Below are 27884 nucleotides of genomic sequence, written 5' to 3' on the forward strand. Positions count from 1 at the left end.
TTGCAAAAAGCCAGATTGCCTTTTATTCTGCACCACCGTGAACAGATACGTTTTATACTAAATCAGCTGTTTAGGCCAATCAGATGAAGAGCAAAACTAGATTTAACATGACATTCATGCATTTAGCAGATGCTTTTATCCAAAGCAACTCACACTGCATATACATATGTATATGTTTTATCAGTTCCTGCATTCTTAAACCTAACCTATCAAATCCATGCTCAACTCAACTCTCATCTTAAGTTAATTTCTACAGCACTTTCAATGAGAACCATACAAAAGTAATCTGAATGGAAGCCAAATTTCAACAAAAATGTTTACAATTTACAATACACTGCTAAAATAAATGAGTTCTTAAAGACCTCTGAAATGCCCCTAATTTGAGAGAGGTTTTTAAGAACAATGAAAGCTAAGAGTGGCCACCTAAAAACCTTTACATTAATGGCACAATCAAGAAACTGTCAGCCTCAGCTGATCATTTGAACGAAGAGATCACAAATATTGATGGAAACTAATTGAATCAGAAGTATACTCTGGAGCTAGGCCATGGAGAGCTTTGAAATATAACAACACGTTGTGCTAACAGGAACATACATCATATAAAAACATCCAAAAGACTTAAAAACATCCAAAAGTGTCTAAACAGTACAACAAAGTATAAATGCCTTTATTTCATTGCACAGTGAATAAGAAAACCACGGGCGCGCGCACTGAACGCCTTCTGGTCTCGCTCTTTCATTACGGGGGGGAAAAAACCCGACGCCACGCGCGCTTTCTCCAGAGCACACAGCGGCGGCTCGAGCGCCTCGGATGAACTCGGAGGATGGCTGATACGCGAGACCTAGGCCAGCCACGTAGCGATGGCTTGTAAACCAGAGCAGCGGTGGGCTCGTGCAGTCTAGAAAATCAGAAAGATTTGTGATCTTTTGCCCGCTTGTGCACGCGACTTCACGCTGTTCGCCAAAACCCACAGTGTCCGCCGAGGAATAGTTTATGTGAAGCGAGGCGTTTTTTGTAGATCTGTGTTTTATCGGATCGCTACACAACTTGAGGTGGACGCTATGAGGGAGAGGGCGCTCGCGTCTCGGGTGAGTAGTCTTTGCTTACAAGTTAATTTCTGCGTTTGCAATTATTTACAGCGATGACAGTTGTTCGCAGCATGCATAGAAACCGTCCCTCGGACATCTGTCAAGGTACGACGCTGTCAATGCACGACACGACTTATTTTCATGGCTCGATCTGCAGGGTTTGGCTCGGAAAGAGCAGGAATCGTCAAAACTGTTATTGTTTTCTTGCCTAATGCTGTTTTGCATACAAATGCATTAAGAGTCTCCTACAACTCTGTGCTGGCAGACCGCGAATGCTCGTCAATATGAAAGAGAAACATTTCTGAAGGAGGATAAATCTGGGCGGTTTGAGGGTGCAAGAAGTGAAAGTCGTCCACGACGATGTTAGCTTGCTATGTGCCACAAGCTTAAATAGTCGTATTGTCGCTGCACGCGCTTTGCAAAGCAGGTCGATTTAAATCATCTCGGTTGAGGTTTTTGCTATCAAGTTTAACAATTTTGCAAAAGCGGGTCCTGCTGTAGCTGGAGTCCATTGCACACAGCTGTGTGTACATGCACTCGGGATGTTAGCTCTGCTAGCAGATCGGCCTGCACGCCTGCCGTCTCGACCAACCAATGTTTCCTTCGGTTTAACCCTTTCTATGCGTCGCTTTCCCAAAAAAGTTACTCTTTGCCCGTGAGCTGCCGCACACCTTTTCCTGCTTTTCTAACTGTTCCGACAGTATAGTGTGTCCTAACTGCGCTGTATGCCAGTATTTATCCTCGTTTTTGGAGTGGACGTGATTCAGTTTGGAGGTGTGTTGTGGATGCGCGCGCTAGGCCCTTCTCTAACTGCGCTGTTAGCTCGAGCTGCTACGCTGATTTTAGGAGTAGGGCGCGAAGGAATTTTGCTGTTTTGTTTTACCCCTTTTGTATTCTTCTTCTTATTTTTGTCTCTTTCTTTGTTGAACGTAGTTTGGAACAGTCGTGATGCATCTGTGAGCCTGAGAGGCCAGAAAGCTTGGATTAGCTCATTTTTTTGTGAGGTTTCTCCTCGCTTCCCTTGTATCCATTTCCCAAGCTGCTATGAAGTATCATCAATTTATTAGGCAGAGATTTCCCCTAGAGCTTGTGTAATTCACAATGTCCTGTGATGCACACAAAGCAACGGGGTTAAGAAACATGAATCTGAAGAAGCATTTAAGTTAAATATCACGTGTTTAACAAGTATTAGATTTTTCTCCCTTGTTTTTACCCTCTGCTTAGTCTTCATAACATTTCATTGACACATTCAGACTGCAATGTGTAAGAACCATGGGAATACTGCATGAATCCCCTCTTAAATTGAAAGATTTTTTTATATAAAGGTCTTTATATAGTGATGATCAAAAAGACTTGATATAGACTCGCAGTTTTTAGGTTGACCAGATTTTATGCTATAAAGCGCCCGTGTCTTAAGGTGGAAACATCTGTAATGATGTTCTCCTGCTGTGCAAAAAATCTGAATTTGGTGAAGTGTGGTTTGTTTGTTTGTTAAAATACTTTCTCTTATTCCAGTCTAGTATGCAGAGAGAGTTAAATCTGTTGTGCCATGAAAGTGTTAATCACTCAGTGTGAGTGTGCATGCACAAACTGTATGTAAAAATCTGCATACAAATGTTTTTTTAATGAAAAAATCATGATTCACCAATCATTTTCATAATACATTTTATTTTAAACTTATATAAAAAAAAACAATGAATAGTAAAACAGAAACCACATGCAAAAATGACATAAGATGATGTTTCATAGATTTCATGGCAAATGCATTTCATCATAAATAGTGAAAGTGAAGCGTTGTTATAGTTCCAGCTGTGAGGTCTCTGTGTGTAATATTAGTATGTTTTCTGAGACTGACAAAAGGGCTGTAAAGAAAAGGTTTTGCCGAAAACCTGGTTTGGCCATATTATGCAAAGACAGATTATTCAAATTCATTAACATTAGAATGGACTAAGAACAAAGTAATGTGCATATGCTGCTTGAGAATTCCTCCCGTGTGTAGAAAAACAAAATCTAGGGGCTTAGTTTATCCAACCAATGGCAGATGGAGGAAATCATTACTTTTAATGTTGGACAAATATGCACTTCACTTTTACAGTAGTGATGTAACTGAAGTAGCAACTAATGTATTGTGGCATACCTTCGAGTTGAATGGATTAATGAAAAAAAGTAGGGTGGGAACATTAGTTGTGGACTGGATTTTGAGATCTGGATGTTGCACTCAATGTAAAACGAACAAATTTCATTCAGACTTGAAGATGTCCCTCATTTCTGACATAATTTCTGAGCTCTCCCTGGGCAGTAGTTGGTGGGTTAGTAATTTTAAGATCATCTTAAAAGAATAGAGTGACTCGGCATGTTTGTGGTTGATACAGTTGCATCAACAACACTCAGAGAACCCGCGACCCTTTCTGAGTGGAAGTCAGATTGTGGATTCACAGTACTGTCATGGTTGACCTCCCATGAGTAAATAATTAGTCAGATTATCCCTGATCTGCTTCTGTTGGAGTTCAGCAGGACAGAGATTTAGAAAATTGAAGGAAACAAGAACAAAACCTATGCATTTTTAGCTACTAGCAGTTGGAAGTTTCACTTTCAGTCATTAAAACCTGCATAAATCAACCCTGAAGCCATTGGCTGTAGCTACTAAAAACATTTCCTTAGCACTAAATCCATTTTAAGATCAGAGCATGAAAGGTCAATTTGTCTGCAATATCAATTAAAGAGGTTAAAGTGGTTTTGGTGATTTAAATGAGTAAAATTTGTTCATGGTTGAATGGACGAGGTGAGATGGGGCTTGATCCTCAGTCCTTGGAGATATGATCAGGATATAAAAGCTAAAAGGTGAGTAATTTCATTGGTCGTAGAGATTTTGAGTTTGTATTTTTTTTTCACCCACATCAAAGCAGCTTTTTTTCTTTCTTTCATGGTGGAGGAAGCCCGAAATTAGTCACCGTTATCGTCCACCTACTTGCTCACAATGATGAGAGGAGCGGCCTGAGGGCGTTGCAAAATTTCAGTTGCACTTGTCGGTCTTGAAGCATGAAAAATAAAAGCATTGATATTGTCTTCATACTGAATTTAACTCTGCTTTTCTTCTTGTGTATTGCACCAGAGCATGCAAACTCTAGACCTCAACAGATGTGTAGATGCAAACTCATGCGTCTTGCATTCTTGTGTAAATAAGTAGAGCCTTTTCCTTCATTTCCTCCTCAGATGTGTTCTCACGCTCCTCCGGCTGCTGCATTTCTGGCATCCTTCTGGTGGGTGCACTCAATTCAAGAGTCACTAGCTTTTCATAGATATTCAGAGAAGAACTAACGTTGCAAGTCTGTTTAATATGAATGCAAAGCGCCGTTTGGTATTTTATGTGACGATCTTATTTAAAACACAACAGAATTCATACACGGTGTAAAGTGTGCCGGGCCAGTCTTTGAAAGATACGTACAGTAAAATGTGTTTTATTTGCCGGCTTCATTCCTGTGACTCCCGTGCACATTCTCTGAGATGTGTGACCCCTTATGCACCCATCATGTGGTCACATACACTGCGCTCTCCAATTCTCAGAAAGTTTCAAAGCACACAGGAAGAAAGGTGGAGGTGTGTGTATATTGGCTTCATCTGTGTGGGTATGTGTGTGTGTGTGTATAATTGTGTACGTGTGGGAGTTTGTTTATGTGTATATGGTTTTATTTGTGTGGGTAGGTTAGGTTTATGCATGTATGTGTGGCCATTCCAGCAATGTAAACTGTCGCTGTATGATTCGGTCAAATCGCGTCACCCTCAGTAATTACCTTGCAAGGTTTAAAACTGAGTTTATAATTGAATTGTCTCTAACTGGTTTTCTAGGTTTTGTGTTACTGGAAACAAGACACAAGCAGGAATCATATAGTCTACTGCTAAGCTGAATTTAAAGCTGAAGACATTGATACCTGAGCTATCAGTTTGCCTCATTACCTGAGATGAAGACTACAAAAATAATACAATAATCCTACACACACACACACACAAAAAAAAAAAAAAAAAAAAAAAAACTGTGGTGATGTCTGCACTGGATGCATGCAAAAACAAGCATTCACCTGATTAATGAAAGAAAAAACTTGTTTATTTGTATAGTGACAGATCTTTTTTTCCATGTTGTGACATAAAATTCTGTAAATGTATTAAATACAGGGTGGGAACTTGATTCTGTGCATCAGTTGATTGGATGGTGAGCTTGCAGTCGATTCAGACATACTTTACCAGAGAGAAATCTATAATTTCACTGGAAGTTCAAATCATTTTAGTTAAAGGGCAAAAAAAAAAGAAACATACATGGATGAATTGTTTTCCATAAAAGATCAACAGAATGTATTTAGAGAATAAATGAAGTTAATGTTAATGTACAAAATAATCCTTATTTTTTTTGTAATTTAATAAAAAGCAAATTGCTTGTATTCTAGATTCATTGCACACAAACTGAAATATTTCAATTGTTTTAATTCTGATGGTTATGATTTACAGTGTAGGAAAATAAAAAAATCATTATCTCAAAAAAATGTAATATTCCATCTTGAGTTTGATTAATTTTGAGTATAAATACTGGGCACCTCTTGGGCTAGTTTAGAACATGCAACCACAATTATGGGAAAGAATACTGAGTTGACTGTTGTCCAGAAGACAATCATCAACATCCTCCACAAAGAGGGTAAGCCACAGAAGGTCATTGCTGACAGGGCTGGCTGTTCACTGAGTGCTGTATCAAAATATATTCATAGAAAGTTGACTGGAAGGAAAAAGTGTGGTAGGAAAAGTTGCACATTCTTTTCAGATGAAAGTAAATTTAGCATTTCATTTGGAAACCAAGGTCTGGAGGAAGACTGTAGGGGCACAGAATCGAAGCAGCTTGAAGTCCAGTGTGAAGTTTCTGAAGTCAGAGATGATTTGGGGTTTGTGACGTCTGCTGTTGTTGGTCTATTGTGTTTTATCAAGTCCAGAGGCATTGCAGCTGTCTACCAGGATATTTTGGAGCACTTTATGCTTCCATCTGCTGACAAGCTTTATGGAGATGCTGATTTCATTTTGCAGCACGACTAAACCCACAGTGCCAAAACCACTTCCAAGTGGTTTGCTGACCATGATATTATTGTGCTTGATTGGCCAGCCAACTCACCTGACCTGAACCTCACAGAAAATCTATGGGGTATTGTGAAGAGGAAGATAAGTACAATCTGACAAAAAATACAGAGGAGCTGAAGGCCGCTATCAAAGCAACCTGGGCAACTTTCATGCCACGCCGCATTGAAGCAGTAATTCGTGCAAAAGGAGCCCCAACCATTGAGAGCATATTTAAAGCTGCTTTGGAGATCATGAACATTTCTGTTTTGTAAGTCTTTTTTTTTTATTGATCTTTGAGGAAATGTATATATAAAAAAAAATAGATACTGATTTTTTGTATTTTCCTAAGCTGTAAGTCATATAACCATCAGAATTAAAACAAAAAACTCTTGAAATATTTTAGTTTTGTGTGCATTGAATCTACAATATAAGAAAGTTTGCTGTTTTTAATTAATGTATAATTTAGATATTCTACTTTTTTGAGATGCACCTGTACATTTCAAGCCAATGTTAGTTATAAAAAAATACAGTTCATATGTTGTCAATTTGAATGAGGGCCAGTTGAATCCATTTATGATGTTTATTATTATCAGTGTGTTGTTTTAATATTTTAATAAGTGAATATGAAGATATGGGCCTTAAAGGGACAGTTCAACTTAGCTTCATGTTGTTCAAACCTGTGTGACTTTCTTCTGTGTAGGAGTGGGTGATATTCCCGTAGACATAATTAACCGGTAGAAATTTGTCAACCTGTAGAGATTTTGGATTTTGGAGATTTTCTTCTCTATCGCAGTTACACACTCACTTGACATTGATGTGCTATGTGGTCACATGGGCAGCTCTTAAAGGGACAGCAGTCTAATATTCCTGTTGTGTGTCGTTTGTTCATTGCACAACAAAAGAGAGAAAGTCTCTCACTTCTCTTGACTGAATCACATTTAAAATATATATTTAATTCACACAGTGAAGAATATGCCATGTTTTTATACAGTTGATTAGCCTAGTTCATACTAGTAACAGTTTTTCTGATAACGACACTGGTGAAAACTTTAGTTGTCATAAAGCCCTTTTTTAAAACAAAAATAACTCTATTGCGAGACATATACTGTTTCCATGAAATAAAATTACTCCTATTGTGATAAGATTTTGGTCATATAGCCCACCCCTGCTTCTGTGACATATAAAAAATGTATAAAAATAAAAAAAATCAGTGGGGTCCAAAACAACTTTTTTTATGTATAACAGATTAAACATTTTAACACAAGTTTAGCATGACATGAATTTGATTAAATGATGACAGAATTTTCATTTATTGCATTAACTATCACTTTAAATGTGTCGTAAAGTAGGCTCCCCTGTCCTAAAGGTGACTCAAAGGTGAACTGTATACGTTAAATGTTTGCCCTTTCTCTTCTGACTTCACATTTCTGTTTTAACTGCCCTAACTGTTACTTTTTTTCGCTTTTCATCATTCAAGCGATGCTTCCCCTCCCTCAAACACACGATAGTCATGACCTTTCAAGCACTGCATAGTTTAGCTCACTGTATGTATGCGTACGCTGTCAGACACCTTTTCCTGCTGCCACGAGATTGAACTAATTTTCTTTTCTAGATAGATATATTTTTTTATATTGTAGATCTATCCATGGCTTAAAGAGGTGGGTTAATGTGAGTCACGCTGTTGGTCTCTTCACAGATGTAGCAATCTCGACTAGACAGTAATTATGTTGGTAGTCACAAGGCTTTAGATTTTATCATGTAATGCTGCATGTTGTACACAGCCAGTGCTGTACATTGTAGTATTGTTCTGAAGAGTCATCTATGTTTCACAGAAATATGTGTTCAGCTCACGCAGACGATGACTGGCACACATCCACTCGAACAGAACAGAGATGTTCACAGAGAGCCAGGAAGTCAAGGTCGAAGCCGTTAAGTGTAGAATGCAAAAACCAAGCTATTTTTCCTGTTTGTGGCTGCCGTTTACTTGTCAAGGTGGTGTTGTTTTTGATCGTGATGACTCAGTCTGTAAGGTAGAGGCTCGTGTTTTGATCTTAGTGAATTAACAGGGTCACTCTGAGATCTAATTTCTTAGTCTGTTGTCACATATTGGCATATAAAGGAGCCATTGGTTGGGCAAGATCATTCCTTGAGCGCACGCACACACTCCCTCCCCACACCCGTTTCAAATCACTCACACTGAAACTTGTGGTCTCGTTCTGGTTCATGAGTGTGTAACTGTCTCAGTTTGCAGTTGAGTCTGTCTCTCTATTGAGTGAATGCCATACAGATCAAAGACAAATAGCTCAATCACTTGGTTGATTGGATGCCCCCCCCCCAGTTATATTTAGTAAGTTGTATTTATTTATGTCTTTTTGTAAACAAATCGAAATTTGTATTATTATGTATATAAAATTTAATATAGACGTTTATTCAAATCTCTAGGTGTACAGTAAATGAGAGAAATGGTAATGGTCATTCTTTTTCAATTAAAAAATATTATTATTAATTTCTTATCTAATTTATGTAACTAATATAGCTGCCAGATAGATCCATCAATGTCATATTCACAGCATACAGTGGTATTGATATTTAGACTACACTGTATTGCATCATATCAAATCCATGATGATGATGTTGGAAAGGATGTTCTCCGAGGCAGTGAAAAGACTTCTTGATCGAGGTGCAAATGCCTCTGTTTTAAAGTGGAATATAATATTGTTATATTATGCAATAATAGCATATTTCTCTCATTTCTGTCCTAACATATGTACAGAATGTGCAAATATGTGAGGTTTTCTTCCCCATTGTGTGTGTTTTCTGTGCATAACTTTTTGTGGTTTAATTTTGAGCTGCTCACACACACTTACACTGAAAAATGAAACGGTTGCGGTTTAGTGTGTGTATCTGATTAAAAGTGAGATTCTAGATGTCCTCACCTTAACCAGGCTGCAGTTTCGTTTCTCTTTCTTTTTTCCTCTGTTATTCACTTGCTTGCTTCTTTCTCACACACACACACATACATATAAAGGATGTATGGCACCTGATTTGAAGACCAGAAGGTTCTGCCAGGTAACAATCATTGCACTGACGATCATTTCAGAGGTGTTGTTGAGGTATGGAGTGCTGTGGTACTCATTCTTAAATATCTGTGTTTGATGACACACTGCTCTTGTTTCAATGGTAGTTGTGGTTCATTTATCCGCTTTGATGTACTGAATTAAATGTGATGTCTTGGGTGACACCAGATATAATTGCTTTCAATTTTCTTTCATTCCTTTCGCAACCTGTCACATTGTTTCTTGCTCTCTTTCAGGTGACATCTGGCTGCAGGGTGCTGATTCGGAGCGGCTGGTAATGACTGCGAGATCAAAGCGCTGAGTTTAACGGCACAGAGACGCCGTCACATCACTGACAGAGAGGAGGCGGCTTTTGTGTCTGAATCAGCAGAGATTTGCAGATGAGGTGCCACTGTTGTCTTTCCAAGTGAAGCCGAGATGCTGTTGAGAGATTGAAGTCTGAAGTTGGACCTAAAGCCAAGACGAGTTTCATTTGGATGTGAGTACTTTTAAGGAAAAATTTAGATTTTTTTAATTTTTTTTAAATATTAGGTATTTCAGATTTATAGTATTTAAAGGGATAGTTCATCCAAAAATGAATATTCTGTTATAATTACACTCCCTCATGTCGTCCCAAACCTGTAAGACCGTTGTTCATTTTTGGAACACAATTTAAGATATTTTTGATGAAATCCGGGAGCTTTCTGAATTCTGACGCTCCATAGACAGCAACGCAACTGACACATTCAAGGCCCAGAAAGGTAGTAAGGTCATCATTATTTATTCAACAAATTCTTCTCCTTGCTGTCCAGAATATTTTGTTGCATGAATCTCTGAACATGTAACACATCAAAATAAAGATCAAACCCCTTTACTTGAGTTATTCAAGTTTCAAGCATTGTTTTTTATTTAATTTTATTTTTTATATCAACTCTTGAATCTAGGCATGTTTAATTAATAAAATTAATATAATCATTATTCAAGTAATATTTTCAAAGCAAAGATGCAGTAGATGGCTTCCATCAGCACTCCTAAAGCTTGCACAGGACTTTCCCTCTTCCTGGATCGACATTCCACATTAGGCAGTTTTCATTTATATGTGGTTAGTGTTGATGATCATATTATTTTTCATATGCATATGCTTACATTTGAGATCGCTCCTTTCTGCATCTTCCTGGTCTATGTTTTTGATCGGCACTTTCCTAGACTCGTTAAGGAGATGTGTAATAGCGCCCCCTAGCGTATAACAGCGAGAACACGGAAAACAGGAAAATTACGTGTTTGGCGGGGAGAGGGTTAAGAAAATTTTGAATTATTTTAAGTTCAACTGCAAAATTACAATAATATCTTAATTGTTTCATTTTTAAATGTTAAACCAGCAAGCTTTTATCTTGGTGGAAAACTGTAGGGAGACAATAAAGCTTCTCTCAGTTTGGTTGACGGCAGCCAGTTAATAAGCAAGTTTGGAAAGAATATTGGTGTATATTGTGTTTCCTAATGCACATTATAAGCTACCGAACACAGAGCAGATGCAAAGATTCGAAACAAGCGACCCTGAGACACTGAAAACACTGGATCAGGAGTTGCTCGGGTGTAAATAATGCAGTGCTGCGCTTCATTCTGAGAAAAGCGTTGCATTTATTCATTAATTTAAATCACAGCCGTTGATAATCACACTAAGCCATATTGCAACTTCGATTTTAGTTATAATTATTAATGCAGCTCTAAAACATTTGTCTTATTCATTTTCTTTGTCTTCCTTTCTCACTCTTCTCATACCCCTTTCTTTCTCTTTCATGCTCTAGCGAAAGTAATGGAGGCTTGGTTTGGGCGAGGCTAAGGTGACTCTCCTCATCTCTCCTCCTTTACACGCTCTTGCCCTCCTCTCATTAATTCGAGAGGAGGGGTACATTACCTCCTGTATCGCCCTTGACAGGAAACAGTGGTTATTCTCAAACATAAAGAGGGAAATACTCCGATTTTACCGAGTGATCAACTGCTGATGAAGTCCTGCCAGACACTGAAGGAGGAGGTGTCCGGCCCGGAGATGATGTCTCAAGAGGAGGGGCAAATGACTCAACCCTCCCAAACATACTTCCACAACACCTCACAGTCACAGATGCCCTCTGACCTAAACCCCCATCCTGCCCCGACTCAACCGTTCTACCAGGAAGGGTCCGGAGCAGCTGCGACGAAGAGTGGAAACTGTGGGACGTCTGAGGATTCTGAAGCTGAAGAGGGAGCAGGGGCGGAGGACGAATTCAAACGAGGACAGATCATTGTAGAGGTCAACCTCAATAACCAGACCCTGCACGTGTCCAAAGGAGACGACGCAGCAAATGCAAACACCGTGGGAGACGACAAGAGCAATAGTGAGGAAGAGGAGGTAGAAGAGGAGGAGGAGGAGGAGGAAGAAGAGGAGGACGATGACGACAGTGTTGAAGATGACTACAGTGCTGAGGAGGATCTGGATGAGGAGGATCAAGATGATGAGGAAGAGGAAAACGACAGTCGGCGAACAAGAGCGCAGCGGGCGCACAGGAGTCGAGCCGCAGCTCCGCCACAGCGAAAGAGTCGCCGCGTAGCCACTTCATCAACTGGGAGCGGAACCACTGGGACGACCGGCGTTACGACCAGGGGGCGGAGGAAGAATGCTGAGGGCCCGCCCCAAAAGCGTAGACCTGCCAAGGAGCCCAAAAGCTCCGCCTCCTCCACCTCAGGAGCGACAGTCGCGGGAGGAGGAGGAGGGGCCAAGGGAGAGGGTGAGGAGAAAGAGACGCTAGCGTGTGAAAAATGTCCACGTGTGTTCAACACCCGCTGGTACCTGGAGAAGCACATGAACGTGACGCACAGACGCATGCAGATCTGCGACAAGTGCGGGAAGAAGTTCGTGCTGGAGAGTGAACTGGCTCTTCACCAGCAGACAGACTGCGAGAAGAACATCCAGGTGAGAGCATCTCCATAAACTTGCATTGAAAAGCCACATGCTTGGTGAGGTACAAGTATTGTTCATAGGCATTAGTCCAAGCAGAGGCCATGTTTAAAGAAGTCATAAACTGCCTTTTTTATTATCGTGTACTGTTCTTTGAGTTCCACTTATAATTTATTATAGGCATAAAACACTTACATTTTTTTTTGTCTTTTAAAAGCATTAAAAAAATCTTACCAACCCCAAACATGTGAATGATAGTGTAGGTGCCAAACAAAATATAATCGTAAATTAACATTGACATCAGCTAAAAAGACAGAGTTCCAATAGATTTCATTTTCTTTCCGATATTAAATGTAAAACTATATGATTTTGTAATTCAATAATTATTGTTTAATAATTGTTTTCATTAATGTAATAAATTAAATAAATGATGAATAATTGTATTTATAAATAAATAAATGACCAATATTTAAATTATGGAAAGGAAAAGTACAGACAAAGCAGTAGATTGTTCCTTTATTGTTCGTAGCTTTGGATAAAATTGTCTGCTAAATGCAGAAAGTGTAGATTAAAAAAAAATGTAACATTGAATTTAGGCATGACAACTCTATAATGTAAAGTATAAAGGGTGCATTTTAATTTTTGCATTTAGCAGTGTTAAATGATTAGTGTTTTCAGTGGCAAAGGTAATTGTTTGCTGATAGCAAAGGTAAAAATAGGCAAAACTAGCATGCAATTAAATGTACAATATCAGCAAACTGAGAAATAAATGAAGCACATTATAAGGCTAGGAATGTGTTAAAATCAGTCCTGGCCAGCAGAGGGAGACTTCACTCATGTTTCAAGGGCCATTGTGACTCAGAAAATGGGTCTGAGAGTTGATCTACTACTAAATATGTTATTCTTGTACTGTATAAGACTGTGTCTCTGTTTTTTGTGCCCCAGTGTGTGTCATGCAGTAAGTCCTTTAAAAAACTGTGGTCCCTCCACGAGCATATTAAGATTGTCCATGGCTTTGCCGAGAAGAAGTTTGCCTGCGATATTTGTGAGAAGAAATTCTACACCATGGCTCATGTCCGTAAGCACATGGTCGGTACGTACAGTAAACATGCACAGACACACTTCAGCACTGCAAGATTTTAAATGTCTATACAGCCACAATATGCATTTGAACATATGTGTGCCTAATACAACAGGTCCTCTGTTTGTCTCTAGCTCACACAAAGGACATGCCGTTTACCTGTGAAACCTGTGGCAAGTCTTTTAAGCGCAGCATGTCACTGAAAGTGCATTCACTGCAGCATTCGGGAGAGAAGCCCTTCCGTTGTGAGGTATCAACACATTATATGGCACTTTACAGTTTGATGTTGCGGGAAATTTAAAATACAATGCAAAATAAATAATTAATGCATTTGGTGTGTGTTAAAGTTAATAGACATACAGATCATAGACTGATTAAGTGAGATGCTAATCCTAGAAACCATAAATGACTAAATGATCAATAAACCGAACTGATTCCACAAGGTAAAGGAAGAGATGAGACTGGTTACAAGGTTGGTGCAGGTTGAATTCTTGTTTGATGTCCAGTGTAAAGTCTGGGGCCTGAACCAAAACCTGTAACAAACCACTGCTCCACATAAACCCTTTTTCTTCCTCTGGAAAGTCCTCCTTTTCCTTGAATTGGCACACATCTGAGCTGTTGAATTTGGTACAGTGTTTACATCCCTCTCTGTTGGCACCACGGTTTCCCCAAATTGAGCCCTCATTTATTTGTGGCTTTTCTAACATACATTGCAAAAGTCAAAGAGTATTAAGCAAATAACATTAAAATGATCATTTTATTCATTAATGTGTGCGTTTCCAGGCAGGTCCATATTTAGAGCTTTCATTTGTTTTTGGCAAATGCTGTAAAAATGCCACATCCACGGCAGGAAGCTGACATGCACAAACAAAATATATTTCTGTATGTTTCAATAAGGGAGTGAATAAAGATTGGCTTATTACGGTTCATAGTATTTTGTTTGTTATATTTGTTTACTGACGTCTTTTGGCTCATTTATGTCAGCGGTGTTGCCATTAGACCAGAGCTATTCTGAAAGTGCTGTTCGTCAGTCTGTAACCAAACCTCTGTGTGCTTGGCTGGAAATACACCACACTAAATGCATTTATTTTTTCAAGCAAAATTTTTTCTTTTAGTGTTGGAACATCAGTTATTTCAACATGAATGACTAATTTGGCACTAATTTCTCTGTATTTTTGACCTTAGCCAGTGTTAGGATAGAAAACAATCCATTAACATTCCCATTGATTTCAGTGATGAAAATCGCTGATTAAAAATTGTAATTAAATTAAATAATACACAAAATACACAGGTCATCAATAGAGAAAAATTATTTTTGTAACCAGATAGAAATATTTTTATATACTAAATACATAATGCATTAATTTAATTGTTCTGACTAATTTTATATACTTGAGTAAAAAAGAAAAAAAAAGTTTTTCTTCAAAAGATGATAAGTTGTGGTTTAGTTCATATTTCTGACGCCCTCTTGTGGACTGTTGGTTTAGAACTCTTGTGTTCACTGATCTCTTCCTTCCAACTGAAATTGTTATTAGAATTTTAAACGTTATTACATTTTTGCGAATGATTAAGTATAAAAAGCAGCTCTAGTGTGGAAGATTGAAATATTTGAGTGGAAACTTGTCTTGTCATCACTGATAAGAGCATTGTAAGTGTAGATTCATTTTGCAGCTCTGATTTTCTCTTTTGGTTTTCCCTCAGCTGTTCGTTGCGGTGTCTTTTCTCAGAAATGCTTCGGGGGTTAATGCTCTGTGAGGGTGGTCAGGGTGGGGCTCACTCAAGGGCGCAGTGTGAGAGAGTCAGAATGAGTGGGATTGGCCTGATTCCTATAAATAGTATGTCAATGACAGGCTTATGAACTGTAATGACAGGTTATTATGGTCGTATCACAAAGTTGGGATTGCCTCAGTCTGGCCCTGATTTGAAGTGAGGCTGAAACAGCATCCACCCACACGCTGTCTATTTCTGTGTGTGTGTGTGTTTGTGCAGAACTGCGACGAGAGGTTCCAGTACAAATACCAGCTGCGGTCTCACATGAGCATCCATATAGGACACAAGCAGTTTATGTGCCAGTGGTGTGGCAAAGACTTCAACATGAAACAGTATTTCGACGAGCACATGAAGACACACACAGGTGAGCTGACCCCATGCTCAATGAATATATTGTCTGTTTTGTTATCTTTCACACACATTTGGGAGTTTTACTATAATAATAATTATTATTCTAATTTACAGTGGCCCCAGAAACATTTGGACCCACTTAAATATATTTAAGTCCTATTGATTTAGATAATAAAATAACAATTCAAATTAAATTAGCAACAAGCTCACTTTTCAATCAGAACATTTCACAACAATCTTACACAAACTGAGATGTTTAGAAGTATAAGCCATCTCTATGAGTCCATATAATGCAAGTGTATGGTTCCCTTAAAGTTTTGAAGTTAAATTACACAAAGCTAACATAATGGTAGTCCATGTGACCCCAGCTGATGAACCAGAAGTGAGTGTTTGTGAGAAAAGTACTAACATTTTAAACTTTCACCAGACCAACACAAACATAATATGGTTATAGTAAGGATGTTTTTTTTTTTGTTTGCCAAAAGCACATAAATTAAAAGGAGTTGTAAACTGTTTTAAGACATGTTTAATGTAAAAAAGAGTAGAAGAGTAGAACAGTTCTATTCCAAAAGGTTAATTTGTTAATTTAGTGTTGTTGAACAGACTTGAAGGGATAGTTCATCCTAAAAATATTTTTTTTTCTCAATAAAATTGCCCATCGTTGTCCAAATGTTGCTCCAAACCTGTTTGTATCTTTCTTATGTTGGACATTAAAGAAGATATTTTCAAGAACGCTGGTAATCAAACAGTTGATGGTATTTCTTTTCCTACTGAAGTCAATGGGGACCAGCAACCGTTTAGTTCTTCGAAATTCTTCAGAATATCTTCTTTTGTGTTCAACATAATAAAGAAACTTGGACAGGTTTGGAATGACATGAGGGTGATTAAATAATGAAAAGAAAAAAATTGAAGTGAACTATTCCTTTGAACTACTCTAAAGACTTTAGACTTGAAAAATTGTTGCCCTTGTTTTCCTTGACTCATCTGGGTTTATTGAAGATTTGTTATTGTAGTGTATTAGTTGTTCTTTCTGTTTAATTTTAGAGTCTTTCTGATGTTTTCCCATATCCTCAAGCTGGTTCTTCAAGTCTAACCTGGTAGCAGATGCATTTAAACACTGCCAGACGTGCTCTGTAATAACGTCACATGTTTAAGGCCTGCTGCCCGTGTAGCTTTATTTCCAGTGAAGGAAACAAGATCTCATTTCTCTCTCCCATCTTTCTCTTTCTCTTCAGGTGAGAAGCCGTTCATCTGTGAGATCTGTGGGAAGAGTTTTACCAGTCGGCCCAACATGAAGCGGCACCGGCGCACGCACACGGGGGAGAAGCCATACCCTTGCGAAATCTGCGGCCAGCGTTTCCGCTTTTCCAACATGCTCAAGGCGCACCGAGAGAAATGCTTCCGGGTCACCAGCCCGGTCACCCTTCAGCCTGCCAGCATGGCACTTCCCATTCACCTTACCGGCCACACCCCTTCTTCAAGCCACACCCTTAGCCCAACCCAGCCCACTCAGTCGACGCCTGTGGGCCCCGTAATGATCAGTCCTGCCACGGCCGGGCCCCTGCCACAACGGGTGGTCACCGCCCATGGCTTCTCTCATTTGCACATGCAGACGGTGCCCGTGCAACATCACCCCGCACACACTCACACTCCTGTCCATCACACAGGACACGCCCCCATGACGAGCCACGCCCCTCAGCAGATCTCAGTGCAGTCTTCTGTCCTGCCCCCTCCCCCCGCCCTGTTCAAGAGCGAGCCAATAAACCACTGCGCGCACGAGGACTCGTACCTGCGACAGGGCGCCGCTCCGCAACACCACTGAAACACAGTGTCTCGTACACAAACTCACTAATGTGAAATCAGCAGACGGATGGACAACATGCATCTAATTCTCACAGGAATCAGAAAGCTGGAACTCAGTCAAATGCAATGAAATGTGTGTGTGTGTGTGTGTGTGTGTGTGTGTGTGTGTGTGTGTGTGTGTGTGTGTGTGTGTGTCTGAGATACAGAACTGATACTACAAAGCAACTTGCCACTAGCACTCGTGACCAAACTGGACTGATCTCTGTGAACTGATCTCTATAACACAAGCGCAAACTTCCTAAAGCATTACTCTGATTCACTTCACCTCGCTACAAACTCCTTCATAACGATCAAAACAATGGGCCGCTGTGATTTCAGTGGCCAAAAACGTGGATCTCTCTCTCTCTCTCTCTAACTCTTTATCAACTCAGCTGCTGTTGCAAAGGTTCTACGGGTTCAAGCGTTCACAGGTTAAAGGTCTAGATTTCAAAATATTGCAGTGTAACCTCTTTAGAAATGCAGGTCTTCCAGACAAAGGAAAATGTTCCTGTTCTACATAACAAATCAAATACAAGTCATTACACAAAAAATAGCCTACAGCACTTAGTAGTCTGAATGACTGAAACGTATCTGTTGCCTGATTGTGGTTGTCAGCGATTTTATTCAGATATTGTAGTTTTCTCTCTTTTCTCTTTCGTTTTTTTTTTTTTTTCATCAAATAAAATACAAATATGCTTACTGGGTAATGCCTGTAGCTCTCCGGCTCATTCTGTCGGAGATCGAGACTGTTAAGGAAGACCAATGCTGTGATTGTGTCATAGGAAGACTGCAACTAAAGGCGAATTTATTAGTTTTACTGTATGTTCTATACAACCTAACTCACTTACCGATATTTTTATTTGTATAAAGTAGATGCTCTGTGAGACTTTTTAAAAAGAAAATCGGATTTCTATGTTGAATTGAGATGCGTGCTTGTGAGAGTCTGTATGTTGGGTTAGAAAATGCAGAAAGAGTTTGTTTTTAATCATATATTCAACCGAATGTAGGAGCGGAGTGTGTGTGTGTCTCTGAATGATCTTTTGTCTGTGGTGATGGTATCAAAAGCTGCTTTTTAGTTGCTCTCTGTCTTTTCCTGGTACATGATTCTTTATCATGCCGATGATTAGTGTGAGTGAGTGTTAGATAGTGACATTAGGAGCAGCACAGATAAAGTGAAAGACTTGAGTCAATCAGACTCGGCTGACTGATTGATTGTCAAATATTTTTGTTCTGGCTCATTATACAAAGGCATCTGTCCTCTGCACTTTACTGCCAAGTAAGAGGTTTGCGCAACTGACAAAGAATTGTTATGTGTCTGACATGTGAAAGATGGCTGGCTGTTGGAAAATGGGGAGAATCACAAGGGGATTTGGTCAGGATTCTTTGTTTTACGTCAGAGAACTGCAGTTTGTGCCATAAGAAGTTGTGTTTTGCCTTCATGCCCCTCCCTTTTCACCTCTTATTAGTTCAGGTGGCTGTCAATCATATGCTTTTTTTATTCTTTAACTCATTGTGTTTTGTGCTACTTGTCTGATTCTCTCCATTCTCCATCAGTTGATGGAATGCACTTTCTAATAAAACCTTGCTAGATAAGAAAAATAAGCAGACCATAATAATGTTTATTCTTGTGAGCTGTTTTTACTCCAATCTCTTCTCAGCTAGTATGTTTCAACTTCTCTACCCTCTGGACTTCAGCAGTGTTTTATTGTTAGCGTTGTGTCTGGTACAGAAACATCTGACCTTCGTTGAGATCTGTTTTGTATTGCTTTCCTGTTTTTGACACACCATGACCGACTTGCATTAATGTTGGGCCTTTTTTATATTGTTCATTTAACACTTTCTGCTAACTTTAAAGAAGTAAAATTGAATTAGCCACGAGCACAACTCGCTTGTCTGAATTTGTGTATGAGTGCATTGTAATCGTGTTTGGGCGAGACTAAAAGCAGTACGGGAAGTGGGGCATTTTTAATGACTAGAAAGGGCCTGTTTTGTGAGTATGACCTCAATCTCTTTATACCTTTGTCCTTGTTTTGTAAAGATTAGATAAAGTTATATGCAAGTGTATCTGGTTTTAGTCTTGCATTGATTTGAAAAAAAAAATTAGGCAAGCACTTTTCAATGAGAAATAATAAATAAATAAAAATTTAAACATAAAAAGTTAGCTTTGTTTAAAAAAAAACACACTCTATTGTGTGTGTGTGTGTGTGTGTGTGTGTGTGTTTTAAATGCAGAAATAACACATCAGAGAGTGTCCTGAACTCACTGAACTCCTGTGATCATAATGAAACAAAGAACATTTGCATTCAGTGTTTTTCTTCACATTGTCATATATTTGATATCATTATCTGTGTAGAGCATCGACAGATGCCCTTATACTTACTGAATAAATCAATAGTCTCATTTTGTATCCTCTGCCCAACATAAACCTGCAGAAGAGTTCATGTGCATGTAGAGTGTAGATATAAACCTCATCAAATAGGCTGTAAAGACTGTCCTGTTTAGAGATGGTGATAATGACAAACTAGTTCCCCTTTCCACTCCTCCCAAAATACCCGTTTTTAACAGGCTGTCATTAGCATTTCTCTACAGAAGGAACAGTGAAGTACAGGATGTTCTTACAAGACTAAACACCCTAGTGATTCTGAATACAAAGTGCACTCACCTTCGGTTAAATTATACACCCATTAAAAAACATTTAAAATCGAGTCATAAATAACGCAATGTGCATTCAGTGTATTTATTCATGTGTAGCGTATGTTGTAATGTTCTTTTGTAATAGGCAATTTTTTTTATTAAGACGAGTGAAGTGTAAATATTCTAATGCAACAAAGTGCATACATATATTAAGCCAAAAAAAAAATTATATGAAAGTAGACTACTCCATGTACAAAAAAATATGTACAAATAAATAGGCTACCTTGCGGCATTTCAGTCCAGTTTTGACTGATTTGTTTACCTTCATTAAATAAGTAGCGTTCCTTGTGTATTGTATCTGTCAAGGCTGTAGCGGTAGGCAGGGGCGTAGCACCAAATTTTGGGCCCTGGGTACAAACCATCTTGCTGGGCCCCCTTACCAAATACCATAGTGATACCAATGGGTGGGATATTTTGAAGAAAGTCGGTAACCAAACGACTGATGGACCCCATTGACTTCCATAGTAGGAAAAAAAATACTATGGAAGTCAATGAGGACCAGCAACTGTTTAATTGCCAACCTTCTTTAAATTATCTTCTTTTGTGTTTAGCAGGAGAAAGGAAACCGTACAGGTTTGGAACAACTTGAGGGAGAGTAAATGATGACAGAATTTTCATTTTTGGGTGAACTGCCCCTTTAAAGTTTAAATGTGTACAATAACAATGTACCCATTTTGCTTATTTCCTCTTAACACTTAATTACTAAGTGTTAAAACAGGCAATTCCGCTAAAAGCACACCTTGTCTCACTGTCACATCCACCTCACTGTCACTGCTTTCACCTGGCCATGATGAGGGGCCTGCTGCTGCAGGGTCTGGAACTGAAATATATGGCTTCAAATGATTGCTAAAATATCCTTTATTGTCATAATACCTTTTTTAAAGTGTAGGCTAAGTACAAGTTAATTGCTGATTATTTGTCTGTTTAAAATAAATGCAGACTATAGAATCACCGGGTACACTAACCACCAAACTAGACATTCAGTCTTTACGTTTTAAAATAAGTAATTTTCGATCATTAAGATGTGCATTAAACTGATAACAGTCCTGAGCGTGCGCGAGATAATTTGCATAACAATGCGGTAAAACAGGCGCTAACGATCTGTGTTTTCGCGGGTGTTAGATTTTGACAATGGAGGGAAATATACAGTGTTTTCATGTAAACTTCTGACTCTTGGGAGAACTCCTCCAAGAGTAGATATTTATGTTAAAACGATGTCAATGCTCGATTATGCATTTGGAGCTCACCTTTCTTTTCAAAAAACTGAGTGAGCAACTTTTTGCCCTCATTTGCCTTTCTCTCTTTAATCTTCGTTTCTTTTCGTTTTTGAGCCCCTGATTTTCCTTTCTTAAGGAAAGACATGACTCTTCCCCTGTCTTCTTAGTTCATATCACGGCTAACTCCAGCTCCTGTCTTATTTTACTGTCTATGCTCCTGTCTCATTAAATGATTCACCGCTGGTCCGCAGCTGAAGCACCTGAATGCGGGTCGTACCATTTACATTGATTCGAGAGGGGTGGTGGGGCCCTGCACAGAATGAAAATGACTTTGTTATACCAAACCAGTGCCTAACTACAAGTTTAGTTTTGCACAGGAACATTTTTATTTGAACATAAATGCTATACAAATGTTAGTGCATGTATATGTATGTATAGAAAACTGACTTTTAAGCGCCCCCCCCACCTCGGGCCCTGGGTACTCGGTACCCTTTACCCCCCCAGTCCGACGCCCCTGGCGGTAGGTGATGTGTACAGGAGCGCATCGCTGAGGTTCTTCGTGGATGCAGTGATGTAGGAGAGGCGGGGCCGACCCATGTGCGTCACTGTGGCTCCAGACAGGGTCGGAACATAAATCTCCAGCACTTTTGAGAAACCAGGCAGAAGCTGAAGGCGGCGATCAGTAGTGATGAACATCTAGACGGGACGTCCTGCTCAAGGTATTCTGATTACAAACCATTAGAACGAGACATAAAATAATCACGCTGTCATCTAACTTCTGTTTCAGTCGGCTGTATCGTTTAACAGCACATTTTGTGAACGCTCACTCTTAACGAGATTGTTCTCAAAACAATTGTGAGTAGGCTATAGTTTGGTAAATGTAAAGTCATATTTCTCTGTATTCTTCTGTTATAGATTGACACTGCGCGGCGGCGAGCTTAAGGTGAAAAGAGGTGAGTTGCATCATCATAAATATACATAAACAAGTCTAAAAGTTATAAAACTCCTTCTGTGAATCGACTTATGATATTGGTTGACATGAGACACGATATGTCCCACAACCTGATAGCAGTTTTTAAAATGGCAACAATTCCAAATATGAATTGGAAAATGAAATGAATTGTAAATGAATCTGAGATGATGCTCTTGACACAAATTTTAGAATTGCATTGTTTTCTTCTAATTTGTGAGATTGTCACTTAATAAAAACTCAGTTTAAATATAAATCAGTGTTTTAAATACATTAAAATATATACAATTTAAGAAGAAGACAACTATAAGACGGCTTGTCTTTTAAGGAAAATATAACTACATATTAAATGCATGTTTATATTTTCTAACTTTTGAGACGACTCAAAAGAAAATGTCATAGAAACTCAGTTTAAATGTAATCTCAGTTCTTGAATTCAGCTGAGTGAATGCCCGATTTTTCAATATTTAAAATAAATATGTGGCCTTGTATCTGTATGTGGGGGTAAAAACTTGTTTTTCATGTCTTGTTTTTTATTCTGCAACCACATTCTACATTTTTTATGTTTTCTTCTTCTTTTTCTTTTGTCTGCTTGAAGTTCTGGCATAACTGGATTGCTCTTCATTTGCAGTGGAAGAGCAAAAAGAGTGAAGGACCTAAAAGACATCTGTGCTGTTCTTCCCTCCCATCCATGATGCGGGACTCTGTCTTCAACTGCTGTGTTTCTCCACCTCATCCTCCTAGAGGAGTTGAGGAGCCCCACCAGCACAGAACCAGAGCTCAGGCTCCGCCCCCTAACGACAGGCGTTTCCTCATATTCTTTGACTTTGACGAGACCCTGGTGGACGAGTGCAGCGACGACTCTATGGTTACTGTGGCGCCTGGTGGAGTCCTGCCCGGCTGGTTGAAGGACACCTACCGTTCTGGCCACTACAGTGAGTACATGCAGCGTGTGCTGGCTTACCTCGCCGAACAGGGAGTCACCCCGGCGGCTATTCAAGACACAGTGAAGAAACTCCCTCCCTGCCCAGGCATCCCCACTTTGATGCATTTCCTGCTTTCCCAGCCTTCAAGGGACTTTGAAGTCATTTGTGTGTCAGACGCTAATACTGTGTTCATCGAAACTTGGCTGCAGCACCTGGGCTTCCACCCGCTATTTCTGCGCATTTTCACCAACCCAGCTCACTTTGATGATAATGGGCGGCTGCAGCTTCGCCCCTTCCACTCCCATGAGTGCCTGCGATGCCCTCCAAACATGTGCAAAGCGGTAGTGGTGAGGCAGTACGTGGCCCAGCGCGTGCGAGAGAGGAGCGGACGGCCGTACCAGAAGGTTTTGTATGTGGGCGATGGGGCCAATGACTTTTGCCCATCACTCACACTGTCACCAGGTGACATTGCATTCCCACGCCGGGACTTTCCAATGCACAAATTGATCCAGGAGATGGAGGAAGCCAAACCTGGAGAGTTCAAGGCCAGTGTGGTGCCCTGGAACAGTGGAGAAGATGTCATCAACACCCTGAGGAAGATATTAGAGAGGCCCTAAATATATTATACAGGCACCTAAATGAGGCCCTAATAATGTATAGGGCTTTCTAGAGTACATTGCAAACTCTTTTGGTTTTGCCAAATATGCATCAGCTTAGTTCTGTCTAGAAACTGCCAGGCTGTTTAGGGTCTTTTAATAAGATGCATTGTTTGTACAGTTGAAATAACACCGCTATAAACTTACATTTAAATACACAGACACATCCAAATGAGAATGGATTTATAATGTGTGCGTATGATTGAGCGTAGACTTTTTAAAATCTGTTTGTATTAACACTAAGACTGGCCAGTGGTGTCTATCCCTAAATGCATTATTTATTATTATTATTATTATTATTATTATTATTATTATTATTATTATTATTATTATTATTATGCTTAGGAACAATTTCTGTACTGTACTGTCATTCACACATATATGTAGTTTTAAAGATGAAAATCTGAGAGGTGCTATAGGTGATTATTTATGTGAAAAATGCTAATCTAATTCACTAAAATGATCATCTTACTAATGAGAACTTCAGATGGTTAGTCTTTGCTGTTGAAATACTGTGTTTATTGTATGTTATGGTTTTTAATAGTAAACTTGAACCCATCCTCAGTTGGCAGGATGTGTTGTACTTTTAACTTATGCTGAATTTTTGTTTGTCTGTGTTTGTTCCTTTCTCTTATGCAAAGTCTGTGAACTCTGGAAGTGAGACTATGGATCTGAGACCTCTGAACATCACCAGCATGGTTATAAAGTCATTCACTCACAATACATTTTCTACTTTCTGAATGTCTTTAATCTTATCCAACTCCTTCATAGGAGTAAAAAAAATTAATAAAACCATTCCTTACTCTTGCTTTTATATGCCCTTTTAAAAACCAGTTCAACTTATGAGTTTGTATCATAGAGGATTTTTAACCTTCTACTAATATATATTGCCATTTTTAAAAATAAGTTTAACAAGCGTACTTTCCTCTTTTTGTTTTTACAATACTTAAATCCAACAATAAACAATCATTGTCAGCAGATCTCAATCTGTCAGTACAAAGCGAAATTTATCTTGCACAGTTGAATTCAGGACTGAAATATAAAGCGTTAACTGCTATAAAACCATATGACACTCGCCAATGAATGAGTGTGAGATGGAGACAAAACTTGAGATCTTTTGTCCTCTTAGTTTTGAAGCTAAACTTTAATATCATCATCTCAACATCATTGAGAGAAAGATTAAACGAATTATTTCATTTTAAATTAGCATTTACATCACTCTTACTACATTAGGCCTTTTTAAGGATAAAGTACAGCTAAAAAGAAATGATTAACTAAAAGCATCACCATGTTTTGATTTTGATTAGGCAGTAACTTACACAAGAAGAGAGAAAATAACATTCTATTTTTTTCTCAAATACCTTTGTAATATAGCCGATTGTACTCGTTTATATACTAAGTTCCCAAAATTCCTAATAAAATATTTTCTAATAAGAAAAGAAAAAACTAAACAGCAAATATCTCCACCTGGCGGCCGCGTCTAACTCTTTTTAAAGAGACCGGGCGTGTCAAAACAACGCGCCTGTTCTGATTGGCCAGCGGCGAACACGTGACTTCACAGCTGATTTCCGCGGATGGAGTGTTTTCGCAAGATCAAATGCTCGTCTTCACCTCGGCGAGGCATGAATGCGCCTTTCACCACGGCTCCCTGACACACAGCCCCCTCCAGACAGCTGACCTACAGTCGTTATGGCCCACGCTGCACAGGTGAACGTCCTGGCCATCAACACTCCTCTCCGAGTGGAACACGACAAGAAAAGACGACAATTCAGCATCCGACTGAACGGTCAGTAATGCGTCAGATGTAACGAGATGGTGGTCGCGGGGGAAGGAGGACAAGCCACCGTGTGTTAGCCTGCAAAACGTGCCTTTTGTTTATTATATTTCGCTTCTCAACATGGTAAACACGTTATCTAATAAAATCCGTTCCACTTCTACCATTACCTTGTAAATATCGTCACACGCTTTGATTCTAGGCCTAGTCAGTGCAATATGACATCAACTAACGTTAGTTATTTTGCTTTAACGAATGGAATGGAACTGTTTTTGTTTGTTTGTTTGTTTGTTTTCCCGCCATCAACTCATTCTTTATATTTCTGCGTTGTATGTCTTTTAACAAGCGCTTAATGAGTCGGATTCATCCGTCGCATGCACCAAATATTAGTTTTGTTTGAGCTGCAGTAAATCTCGTCTGTGACCAGTCACAGTGCGTGCGTTTGCTTTAACGCAAGCTTTGTTTTCTTCTCTGTGTGGATTAGTAACTAGGTTGCCTATTTTACCAGCTAGCCATCCCATCCAAACTTAGTTTTTGGCTACTTCCTGTTCCATCATCTTGCTCTTGGTACAAAGCAAACTCATGTCGCTATGTTTATGTCATTATGTCGCAACAGCAGAGGAACAGGAGCAGACTTGCGCTTATTACTTGCGGGGTTTCACATGAAAATAGAGGGTTTGCATACACTAAAATGACGATAGCAAAGAAACAAACCCAGCTTATGACTATTTGACCGGAAAGCACTCGTTTTACGACGGTGAAAATGGAAAACATAGCACAGATATGCATCCTGTTTGACTGAGCAGTTCTTCACGGTCACGAATAGCTTTGTTTACTGTACGCTGACTAATGTTTATGCAACTATATTGAAGGTTCCCATGACAGGGCTGTTCTGCTGTACGAGTATGTGGGGAAGAAGACCGTGGATCTGCAGCACACCGAGGTTCCTGAAGCTTACCGGGGACGAGAGATCGCCAAACACCTTGCCAAGGTTGTAGAAGATTACTCAAGATCAGTGTGAACTGGTTTATACATGATCATATAATGTTATGTTGTTCTCTTGTGTGCATTAAATCATATAGTTTTTGATTGGTTTTGCTAGGCTGCAATGGACTTTGTGGTGGAGGAGGACCTGAAAGCCCATTTGACCTGCTGGTACATCCAGAAATATGTCAAAGAAAACCCTCTCCCCCATTACCTGGAGCACGTCCTCCACTGAGAGCCAGAGATGGGGACAATCTCCATTCTAATAGGCTGATTTGGGATCGGGTGGGATGGATATCTTTTGGGATTCCCTAATCTATCTGACTGGTCTTGAAACTTCACAAAAGAAAGTGATTTGTTTTTTGTTTGCAAGTGAGAGCGATTTAAGAAGGGGTGAGATCTGAAGATATTAAACGTTTTCTGAGGACTGACAAGAGTGTGGACTTTGAGGTGCACTAGCTTCCCAGTGACTCGAGCAGACTTTCAAGCCAACCCAGAGAAGTGAGAGGATTGTGACACCCGTCATGAACTCAAAATATCAACGCTTTGATATGATCAGAAGAGTGACGTTAGACTCCATATGCCTCTCTGGCCTTACTCCTTCAGATTTAGTGGTGCTCACAAGATAAATACAGGCACGTACTTCTGTTCCCAAATGTGTAGAGCGTGCACACTCATCCTGGTGTGAAGTTTTAGGGACATCACAATCTAACTGTCCTGCCAGAAACTACTATTTCTTCTGTTCATCTTCTAGGATGATCTTGTGCTTTTGCATGTGTGTATCTTTGTATTCTATGGCCAGTGAAGAGCTCAGACTCTGGAGACAATCGCCTGCCCATATACTCACAGGGCTGAACCTCTCAGGATGCACACTTTATAAAAACAATAAAGCACCTCTACATAGGGGATTCTGTTACATGTGGTTGGATGTAACGTGTATGTGTGTGTGTGTGTGTGTGTGTGTTGAATAACCGAATATGAGCGTATGAATGTCAGGGTATAGTGTGTTAGTTACTCCCAAAATTCCCAGGGGTCTTATAATAAGTCAGTTGATGAACTGCCTTCAGTAAGATCGGTTGTTTGCAGGGTAGACAGCGCAGAGAGCGGACCATCATGCCTTGTTCTGTGCTGACACCATTGATGACCATGATATTCCTTTTTTTTTTTATTAAGCAACTGGGCTCTGTTATGACCAATTGTGATGTAATAAAGCCTAAAGGTGCCAGGAATTAATCTGTTTTTACACACTTATGTAATCTTAACATTACTATCCATGGTTTTGAATAAAACATTTTTAAGATCAAACTTGATTTATGAGTGTTTGTCCATTAATTATCAATGTCAACATTTTAGCATTATCAGTGTGTGTACTTTTTCATATATATATATATATATATATATATAAAAAAAATTAGCTTTTCATAAATGATGCATTTATTCAGCCTTAAG

The 27884-nt window shown here is 39.3% G+C and overlaps 3 protein-coding genes across 7 annotated transcripts; all 3 read left to right on the forward strand.

The window, feature by feature from the left end:
- Nucleotides 1–722: 722 nt before the first annotated feature.
- On the forward strand, nt 723–19278 carry znf652 (zinc finger protein 652). Of its 4 annotated transcripts, none has more exons than XM_026207988.1 (7): nt 723–1088; nt 9496–9737; nt 11044–12185; nt 13116–13263; nt 13386–13501; nt 15241–15385; nt 16608–19278. In XM_026207988.1, the coding sequence occupies exons 3-7, from the start codon at nt 11241–11243 to the stop codon at nt 17192–17194; spliced, it is 1941 nt and encodes a 646-aa protein (XP_026063773.1). In that variant the 5' UTR covers nt 723–1088; nt 9496–9737; nt 11044–11240; the 3' UTR covers nt 17195–19278. The 4 variants fall into 4 exon arrangements, with proteins under 4 accessions (XP_026063773.1, XP_026063774.1, XP_026063777.1 ...); XM_026207989.1 differs by lacking the exon at nt 723–1088 and adding an exon at nt 1102–1193; XM_026207992.1 differs by lacking the exon at nt 723–1088 and adding an exon at nt 8801–9295.
- A 2424-nt stretch (nt 19279–21702) lies between these two features.
- LOC113046893 (probable phosphatase phospho1) lies at nt 21703–24480 on the forward strand. 2 transcript variants are annotated; one of them, XM_026207994.1, is made up of 3 exons: nt 21703–21844; nt 22041–22078; nt 22694–24480. In XM_026207994.1, the coding sequence occupies exon 3, from the start codon at nt 22787–22789 to the stop codon at nt 23636–23638; it is 852 nt and encodes a 283-aa protein (XP_026063779.1). In that variant the 5' UTR covers nt 21703–21844; nt 22041–22078; nt 22694–22786; the 3' UTR covers nt 23639–24480. The 2 variants fall into 2 exon arrangements, with proteins under 2 accessions (XP_026063779.1, XP_026063778.1); XM_026207993.1 differs by having other exon boundaries at nt 22727–24480.
- A 700-nt stretch (nt 24481–25180) lies between these two features.
- LOC113046894 (protein NATD1-like) lies at nt 25181–27745 on the forward strand. The gene is made up of 3 exons (XM_026207995.1): nt 25181–25463; nt 26324–26442; nt 26554–27745. The coding sequence occupies exons 1-3, from the start codon at nt 25367–25369 to the stop codon at nt 26668–26670; spliced, it is 333 nt and encodes a 110-aa protein (XP_026063780.1). The 5' UTR covers nt 25181–25366; the 3' UTR covers nt 26671–27745.
- The last annotated feature ends 139 nt before the right edge of the window (nt 27746–27884 follow it).

This window comes from Carassius auratus, chromosome 28 (genome assembly GCF_003368295.1).
Source record: "Carassius auratus strain Wakin chromosome 28, ASM336829v1, whole genome shotgun sequence".
Lineage (NCBI taxonomy): Eukaryota > Metazoa > Chordata > Actinopteri > Cypriniformes > Cyprinidae > Carassius > Carassius auratus.